Here is a 9,975-nt window from a genome sequence, read left to right as displayed (position 1 = left end):
CGCATTGAACGTGCGCGCCCGCACGTGGTATTTTGTGGAAGAGCCACACTCAAGGGGCCAAAGAGCCTCATGTGGATCGTGAGCCGCAGTTTACCGACCACTGCCCTAGAGTATACACTAGGACATATATTATTGTATAGGCCAATCCAATCAAGTTTGTGTTCCTTTGAAGGCATAGTTCCTGCGGTCAGCGTTTGAGATTTGTTCTGATCTCAGGTGGGCTCCTCCCAGCTGCCTCTTTGCCCATTTCTCTCTGGAAAATCAGCTGCCTTACTGTTTTGCTTAGCCTGTATTTCCAAAGTACCTACCAATCCCCTCCCAATGCCTTTTACCATACTTGTATTGATTTTGAGAATGCCATGAAACTTGAATTTCTCCAGGACTTGTTGCAAATTAAGTCACTTGTTTGGGGGAGAGATTAGGACCTGTTTCATCTGGTTCTCCCCCAAGTCAAAGGTTCTGACCCGAGTGTCTCTGGAGCTGGGGGTGGAGACCATGACCTTCACCCCACTTTAGGAGCTGAGCTGTAGGTGGGAAGAGGGCAGTAGTTTCTGGTCTTCTCTAAATTCGCCTTTCCAGTGTGGAACCACCACTTGACGAGCCAAAGCAAGGGCGATTAGGGCCAAAAATATTCTCAGTGATGTGGCACCCAAGATAGAGCCTCTTTTTCATGAATGGGGCCTGGGTAGAAGGAGGAACCCCCATTTCTAAATGGGCTGCACTCACCTGGAATGTAGCTTCAGCATTGGAGACAGAATAACTTTCCTGCGGAGACAGCTCTCTGACTTTCATCTGTGGGGAGAGGAGGCCCTGTGTCTGGGCTGAATTTGTCTACAGTCTCAGTCTCATTGAGGGGGGAGGGGGGAGGGGAAGGAAGGGGGAAGGAGGGGGAGGGGAGCAGGGAGTGTTGATTCAACCACCACAAACTTTCACTGTTTTTTAATCAAGTTGTAGATTTTCATAAATATATGTTTTTTTCATTTGCTGTATGTTCTTAGGGCCATTTCTAGAGACGTTATTTTTGTTGTTATTTTAATTTTAGAAATCCATATTGAATCATTTCTGCCAACAGTAACATAGCATATCAGTGTGTGAATGTTCGTTGTGATGGGGAAAGGAATGTTGGGATGACAGAGAGGCAGGGTGTTTATAACAAATAAAGACTTATTATAAAATGCTCAGTGTGTTCAAAATGCTCCATTATTGAGCATGTTTTCCCTATCTGTGTGTGCTTGATTTTAGTCTTTAGCTCAACCTCATAGCACCCAGTGTAAATTCACTGTTTAAATCATCCCTTAATCTTTTGTGTGTGTGATAAAATACACCACACATATAATTTACCATCTTAATCATTTTTAAGTGTAGAGTTCAATGTCCTTAGGTACGTTTTACTGCTGTGCAACCAATACCACCACCCGTCTCCAGAACTCTTTCATCTTCCCAAACTGAAACACTGTCTCCATGAAATACTCACTCCCCAATCCTCCCTTAATCTTGACCAAAAGGCTCAACTTTTTCATTGATAAGTAGCTGAATCCATTAGAAAGAATATTCTTTTTTGGGGTATCTTCTTACAAATTATAAGAAAATTACAATAACATATTGAGTAATTCAAACAACAGAGGTGCAAGCAGTGAAAAGTGAATGTGTTTCCATATTCTAGAGATGATCAATGGTAAGTATGGCGTGTAGTCTTCCAAACATGGGAAAGTATAAAAACTATAAAAGTATAAAAGATTTCAGAGTTGGGAATAAAGATGAAAAGTACAACAGAACTCAGGGGCTGCACCCCGAGAACTAGGGAATGCCACACACTCTAGCTTTCACTTACTTTCTCTCGGGGGCAACACTGGCCTCCTGCTTTTTGACTTCTTTGTGGAAGAAATCTTTGAACCTCATTGTTTAAATGGTTGCTTTTTGTCTTGTTTTTAATAGTTCTCACCTACTTTTGCTAGTGAATGGGTCTGCAGAGCTCCCCTTCTGCCATGGTGGAAGCTAACCTCCCCGCACCATCTATACTTTTGTATTCCCATTTAATTTTTCTTAATTTTAATTTATTTTTTGCTATCCTGGATGCATCTTTATCAGATGACTCAAATACTTTTCTGAGTAAGGTAAATATAAGTGAAAAATAAATATCACACCTAATAAGAACCACCTCTCATCTGTCAAGGTTCTTTTGTGCTTTTATAAACAGTGAATAAGATGAGAAAATATTTAATCATTAATTTTTCCTGAGGAATAATTAGGGAATGGGAAGTGTAAGAGGAAATAACTTGCCATTCTCTTGCAAACATTTTTTTCAGAAGCTGCTAACAACCAGATCAATGGATACTTATTTACCTCTCTCTCTTCTCTGGCATTTTTATGTCTTGCTAGGGTAGAATTTCTTTCCTTCTTTGTTCTCAGATGTTTTTTCTTGGCGTTTATCTAGGTAAAAGAATAATATTTAAAATCAACATTCCCAAGTTTTGGGCTCAATCCCCAGTGGGGAGCATGCAGGAGACAGCTAGCTGATATAGATTTCTCACCTCAATGTTTCTCTCTTTCTAAAATCAATAAAAACATTAAAAAAGAATAAACATGAATTAAAAAACTCAACATTTAATCAATACACTAAGGACAGTATATATGCAGACATAAAACATCCTAAGGCTTCCATTTGTAAGAAGATGAAGTACTTTTCCTATTCCTCTATCTAAGCACAACTAAAAACACTGGGTATTATATACAAAATAAATATAAGAGGCTTTAAAAGGTGTAAAAAAGAAGGCAAACTGGTGAGTGATCTGAGGAGCAGAGGAGTAACATGACCTTGAGTAGTTTCCTGTGTTTTGTTTTTTGCCTCATACACTCAGCCTTAGAACTGGAGGAGCCAGCAACCCAGAAATGTCAATGATTTAAGAAATAATGGCTGAAAACTTCCCAAGTTTGATGGAAGACATTAATGTAAACATCCAAGAAACTTAATGAACTCCAAGTAAGATGAAATAAAAAACTCCACACCAATTCCCTATAAATTTTAGGATTATTGGTGCTAGTTCTGAGAAGAATGCCATTGGTATTTTAATAAGGATCACAATGAATCTGTAGATTAGTTTGGGTAGTATGATCATTTTAATAATGTTAATCAGACAGTTAATCATAAGGCTTAACATATATGGGATCTAAAAAACAAATAAAACAAATAACATGGGGGTTGAGGACACATTTGTAATACCTTAACCAATAAAGAAATTAAAAAAATAAAACAATAAAACAAATAACAAACTGAAAGGGTTAAAGAGAATAAAATGAGGCAGAGAAAACTTATTGTGCTTAGCAGATATCTTGCAGAAAGCTTGCAGCCTTGAGCACGGCATAGCCCAGATAACCAGAAGACACCTGGCATAGGAGGAACTAAGGACGGACTGGACCCTTACGTCAGCAGAATGGCTTGCAGCCAGAAAGGAGTAATAAAAATCTGCCTCTCCCTTCATTCTCCACTGACTCCTTTTTTGTCTGACTCAGCCCATCTGCACCCAGACGCCTGAAATAAAAGCCTTTTGATATATTACAGCTCATGTCATAGGTGTGTGACCTGGCCCACTCCAAACCTTTTACAAATAAAACAAAACAGATTCATAGAAACAGAGCTCAAATTGAAAATTGTCAGATGGAAGGGGGCTGGAAGGATAGGTAAAAAGTTCAAGGGGAATATAATCAACTAGAGGCCCAATGCACGAAATTCGTGCAAGAGGCTTGGCCCCTGCCGCTGCGACTTCATCCGGAAGGTCGTCCAGAAGGATGTCCGGTCTAATTAGCATATTATGCTTTTATTATTATAGATAATACTGTGATGGGTTTGCACGGTGACATTGTAAGGGATATAAATGTCAAATCATTATGTTGTTCACCTGAAACTAATATAATATTGTATACCAACTATACTTAAATTTAAAAGACTTTAAAAACATATCTGCAATAAAAAAGCCCACATCAAGACACATTACAACCAAACTTTCAAAGTCAAAGAGAATAACAAAAGAGAATCTTGGAAGCAGCAAGAGGAATTACATGCAAGGGATTCTCAATAAAATCATTAGCAAATTTCTCATCAGAAACTTTGGAGGCCAGAAGACAGTGTGCCAATATATTTACAGTGCTTAAAGGGCGAAAAAAATGGGCAGAATAGTCCTTCAAAAATTAGGGAGAAATGAACACATTCTCAGAAACACAAAAGCTGAGGGTGTTTGTGACCTCTAGACCTGCCTTGCAAGAAATTTTCAAGGGAGTTCTGCAAGGTGAAATGAAAGGACACTAGTCAGTGTAACCTTGCAGAAAATTCATTTCTTTACTATGACTTTTTCTGCTTTCTTTTGAGTCAAACTTGTCTCACCCAGCACCCTGACTTACCTGCCCCCCTCTCCCTTGCAGGTAAACTCCCATAATCATTAAGCCCTGAGGACACTGAGGTTCTGACCAGCATCAAAAAATCTTAGGAGCCGTTATCGGTTTGGCTCGGTGGATAGAGCGTCGGCCTGCGGACTGAAGGGTCCTGGGTTCAATTCCGGTCAAGGGCATGTACCTTGGTTGTGGGCACATCTCCAGTGGGGAGTGTGCAGGAGGCAGCTGATCGATGTTTCCCTCTCATCGATGTTTCTAACTCTCTATCCCTCTCACTTCCTCTCTGTAAAAAATCAATAAAATATATATTTTAAAAAAAATCTTAGATCACAACTGTGTTTCAGCTCCAGGCCCATAAAATTGGTGAAACCAGATAAAGCAGCAGCCATGGATGACAACAGGGCCAGATGCACTGATCAACTATCTCTTCTCCTATCACTGACTAATCAGTAGAGACCACAACCCTGACCACAGCCCTAACTCCCTTAATCGTCATGATTAATGATTCCCCTCTCCTCTATAACCCATCCCTTGGAAGCCATCAGGGAGCCAGCCAGGTCTTCGAGCATTAGCTCACCTGTCTCCAGGCAAGAGCCACTTCCTGAAATAAACTCTTATTTTCTTTGCTGCAAACTCAGGTTTGTGTCTTATTGGGCTTTTGGAAAAACGGACCCTTTTAGTCTGGTAACAGCAGTAACTTGAAGGTATATGGAGAATTAAGTATCTTCAATTATTAAGTATATTCAATTGTATAACAGTAAATACAATTATAAAAGCTAGTGTTATTGCAACAATAGTTTGAAACAGCACTTTGTTTTCTACATGGTAAGTGACTAACATTTAAAGAAAACCCCCCACTATTATTAGTGTAAAAGCTAGTACTACTGTAACTTTGGTTTGTAAGTCCAAATATTGTTTTTTAAGTATATTTTTATTGATTTCAGAGAGGAAGGGAGAGGGAGAGAGAGATAGAAACGTCAATGATGAGAGAGAACCATTCATAGGCTGCTTCCTGCACGCCCCCTATTGGGGATGGACCCTACAATCTGGGCATGTGCCCTGACTGGGAATCAAACCATAATCTCCTAAAGGTTCATAGATAGACACTTAACCATTCAACCACTGAGCCACGCCTTGAATTTTGTTTTCTACATAATTTAAGAGACTAATACATTTAAAGAAAGTATTAGTGTATGTTTTGGGGCACACAGTATATAAATATGTGATTTTTGACATTGACAACCGAAGTGGTGGGATTGCAGCTGTAGAGCAGACTTTTTGTACACTATTGATGGTAAGCCAGACTAAGTTACAATTAGAGTGTTATAAGTTTAGGATATTAAACATAATCCCCACAGTGAGCACAAAGAAAATACCTATAGAATAGACACAAAAGGAAATGAGAAAGCAATTTAAACACTTCACTACAAAAAAATCAGCTAAACACAAATGAAGACAGTGATGTGATCTGAGTGACAAAAATGCTGTAAGACACATGGAAAACAAACAGCAGAGTGAGAGAAGTAATTCCTTTGTATCAGTAAGTATTTTCATTATAAATGGATTAAACTTTCCAGTCAAAAGACAGATATTCACAGAATGGATAAAAACACATGATCCAATTATATGCTGTCTATAAAAGACTCAAAAGAACCAAAATACAAACAAGTTGAAAGTGAGAGAATGGAAAAGATATTTCATGCAAATAGGAACCAAAAGAGAGCAGGGATGGTGATACTAATATCAGACAAAATGGACTTTAAATTTAAAAATATTATGAGAAAAAGGACACTAAATATTAATAAAAGGTTCAATACGGCAAGAAGATATAACAATTATAAACATTTACATATCTACTGCCAGACCATTAAAATATATGAAGCAAAATGGACAGAAGTGAAGAGAGAAGTAGACAGTTCTACAATGGTTGGAGCCTTCCATACTCACTCATGATAATAAAACAGACAGAAGATATATAAGGAAGTAGAGGATTTAATGCAGTAGCATATGAATAATATAGAAATTGATACCTAGAAGTATGATACTGTCCTAATAAAAACCTAAACCCTGTGACAAACATTGGCTGGCTAACAACAGGTGGTGTAGAAACTGTTACAGGAAGCTAGACAAACAGTGGCGCATGTAGAGGTGATGCATTTAGTAAAACTGTCTCCTAGGACTGTGGAAGACAGAAAAAGTACCCAACAGACCTGGGTCATTGGACACAGAGATTTTGAGGCAGAATGTTTACAATATGAGTTGGTTGTTGCTCGCTTCATTTGATAAGTTGCTATAAGAAAGAAATCAGCTCAAAAAATATTTGGACAAAAGAACTGAATTGAGAGGGAAAACGGAGCCCCCAATTTGAGAATTTGAAGGCTGGTTTCAACATAGCCTTAAGGCAAAAAATCAAAGTTATGGCTTTGATGTTTGTGGTAGACAATCACTAGGATGGCCTCTAATGATCTCCATCTCCTAGCATCCATGCCCTTCTATAATCCTCTCCCTTTGAGGGTGGGCTCAACCTAGTGACTCACTTCTAATGAATGGAATATGGCAATAGTAATGGGATTCTGCTTCTGAGATTAGGCTGCAAAGATACTGTTGCTTCTCTCTTGTGTGCCCTCTCTTGCTCTTTTGCTTGCTCAATCTGATGGAAGCCAGTTAGGCGTTGTGAGCCGCCCTATGGAGAAGCAAACATGGAAAGAACCAAGGGAGACTTTCAGCCAATAGCCAGAAAGAGACTGAGGCCCTCAGTCCAACATTCTGTAAGGGACCGAATCTTGTCAATAACCATGTGAATGAACTTGAAAACTGATCCTTCCTCAGTCAAGCCTTCACGTGAGACCACAGCCTGACCAGCACCTTCACTGTAGCCTTTGAGAGATCTCAGAAGCACCCAGCTAAGCCACTCATGCATTGCTGACCTACATAATGTATATATGATCCATGTTTGTTGTTTTAAGTGCTAATGTTGGGGTAATTTTTTACTCAGCAATAGAACACCAATACAAGATCTGTCTAAGTCCGTTTGGCTGCTATAATAAACTACCACCGACTGAGTGGCTTATAAATAACAGAAATGTATTTCTCATAGTTCTAGAGGCTGGAAGGTTGAGATCAGGGTGCCAGTATGGTCAGGTGAGAGCTTTCTTTTGAGTTGTAGACTTCTTGTTGCATCGTCAAGAAGGGGCTAGGGAACTCTCTGGGTTTGTCTTATAGGGCACTATTCCACTCGTGGAGGATCTGCCTTTATGACCTAGTCACCTTCCAAAGGCCCCTCCTACCCCCACTTTCTAGCACCATCATATTGGGCATTGTAATTCCAATATATGCATTTGGGGGCGGGGACAAAAATATTCAGACCATAGCAGTCTATCTCTGTTCCCCCAAATTCATGTCCTTCTCTCATGCAACATACATTCTTTTCATCTCAACAACCCCAAAAGTCTTGACTCATGCCACTATCGACTCTAAAGTCCAAAGTCTCCTCTCAATATCATCTAAATCAGATATGGCTGGGACTCAAGGTATCATTCCTCCGGAGGTAAAGTTCCTCTCCAGCTGTGAACCTCTGAAACCAAACGAGTTATGCACTTCCAAAACACAATGGTGAGAAGTGCCTAGGACATACACTCCCATTCCAAAAGGAAGAAACAGGAAAGAAGGATGAGGTGACAGGTCCCAAGCAAGCTCGAAACCTATAAAATTCAATGAGATCTTAGAACACTCCTGTCTGGCTTCATGTTCTGGCTTCTGGACCCACTGGTGTGGCAACATCACTCCTACAGCTTGGCAGAGTGCTGCTCATGCCCGGCTCTCTGTTGGGGCCCTGACCACACCACAGCTCATAGCTCTAGGTGGTTTACCTCCATTGCCTCTGTTGGAGGCTGTCTGCCCTAAAACCTTGGTGGTGGTGGCCCTGATTAGCTCTTAGTTACCTCCAGGCCTTTTTTTTTTTTTTAAAATCTTGTTATGAAGAACAGCACACATTCACATGAAAAAGCTCAACTTGCCTAATGCCACGACCCTTTAATACAGTTCCTCATGTTGTGGTGACCCCCAACCATAAAATTATTTTCATTGCTACTTCATAACTAATTTTGCTACTGTTATGAATCGTAAATATCTGATATGCAGGATGTATTTTCAGGGGTCACAACCCACAGGTTGAGAACTGCTAATCTATGGTATCCTACTGACAGCCTTCCTTTACGCTGTCCTGTCCCTATCCCCTTCAGTTCAAACCGGCCATATCCTGCTGAGATGGCTGATTAGTTCTATGGTTCACATCCACACATGGCTTTGTCTGGAAGGATGTCCGGAAGATGTCTGGTCAAATTAGCATATTACCCTTTTATTAGTATAGATATAAAAGGCTAATATGCTAAGTGTCCCTCTAACCATTTACTATGATGCGCACTGACCACCAGGGGCAGATGCTCAATGCAGGAGCTGCCGTGACAAGTTCTGGCCATTTACAAAGAAACAGCACTGTGGACCTGGCGCCCACAAAGCAACAGTCAGCTTCCCCCAAGTGGGACACAGGCCCCACCACCACCTCAGAGTGACAGCCCACCAAGTCACAGCCAACGCTGCCAAGACCCCATGGCACTAAATGCACTCACAGCCTAGCCCAGCCCAGAAACAGTCACTGTGGGCACCGGGTAATGATGTCAGGTAGCAACGCCTGTTTTCCTCTCCCTAGTGAGTAGCCTCCTTGGAGTTTCTTGAGCCCAGGACCAAAAAACGTTAAACACAACCACTGGATACCTGCCTTACAATAATTATCTGCTTCGTGTTGATATTTACTATTGTGTTGTTGACAACTGCCTGAAAGAGAAGTTGGGGTGCTTCATTGGGCTGGAAAAAGTTTAACTAAATCAGAAAGCAGGTCTAATTAAGCAAGTTTATTCTCTATATATAAAAGGCTAAGTTAACTTGCACATGCATGATACAAATAAAGCTCTCACTGTGGCCAATCACACATGTGTGTTTTGATCTGTCATTGTTAATCGTGAGTTTGGTTGACATTTCTATTATAGAGAAAGGGTGATTAGTGATATTAAAATATTTCTTCTAATTAATTTCCTTTCAATGTGCAAGAATTTGTGCACCGGGACACTAGTCTCCTTATAAAAAGGTTGGTCCTCTACTCCAAACATGTCAAACTTGTGGCCCACGGGCCATATGTGGCCCACAACAAATATTTTTGCGGCCCAGCCAATATAATGGTATGTAAGAAACATTTTAATAAAAATTTCCCAACTTAATTTTTATGATATCCTGTTATACATAATTATTAACAAACTATTATTAATTAACAACGTTCGCTAATGACTGATTACTATATTCGTATTGCATTCATTTCCCTTATGTGCCTTATGCGCAGGTGCAGCATTTTTCTCCACTAATACTAGCAGCGAATATTTAAGTAGCGGAGTGCCATGTCATTAGTCTTGGACTGACTTTTTTGGTGTGCGCAACAGGAAGTATTTTCCTTTTGGAGAACAAGAAAAATACGTTTATTTGCGTTATGCTTATTAATTTGTGCAGTTATGCCATGACTGGTAAGTTAATGTTCAAGAG

General features: G+C 40.0%; 1 protein-coding gene across 1 annotated transcript in view; it reads right to left on the bottom strand.

Moving 5' to 3' along the window:
• The window catches only part of AGBL3 (ATP/GTP binding protein-like 3), a 67,822-nt gene that overhangs the window by 22,641 nt on the left and 35,206 nt on the right, over positions 1–9,975 (bottom strand). The window contains exon 13 of the mRNA XM_006756693.2: positions 2,344–2,430. Within this exon, the coding sequence (XP_006756756.1) occupies positions 2,344–2,430 (87 nt within the window). The remainder of the gene's footprint in view (positions 1–2,343; positions 2,431–9,975) is intronic.

The sequence above is a fragment of the Myotis davidii genome, unplaced genomic scaffold, assembly GCF_000327345.1.
Source record: "Myotis davidii unplaced genomic scaffold, ASM32734v1 scaffold214, whole genome shotgun sequence".
Taxonomy (NCBI): Eukaryota; Metazoa; Chordata; class Mammalia; order Chiroptera; family Vespertilionidae; genus Myotis; species Myotis davidii.
This window is presented reverse-complemented; position numbering and strand designations above follow the sequence as displayed.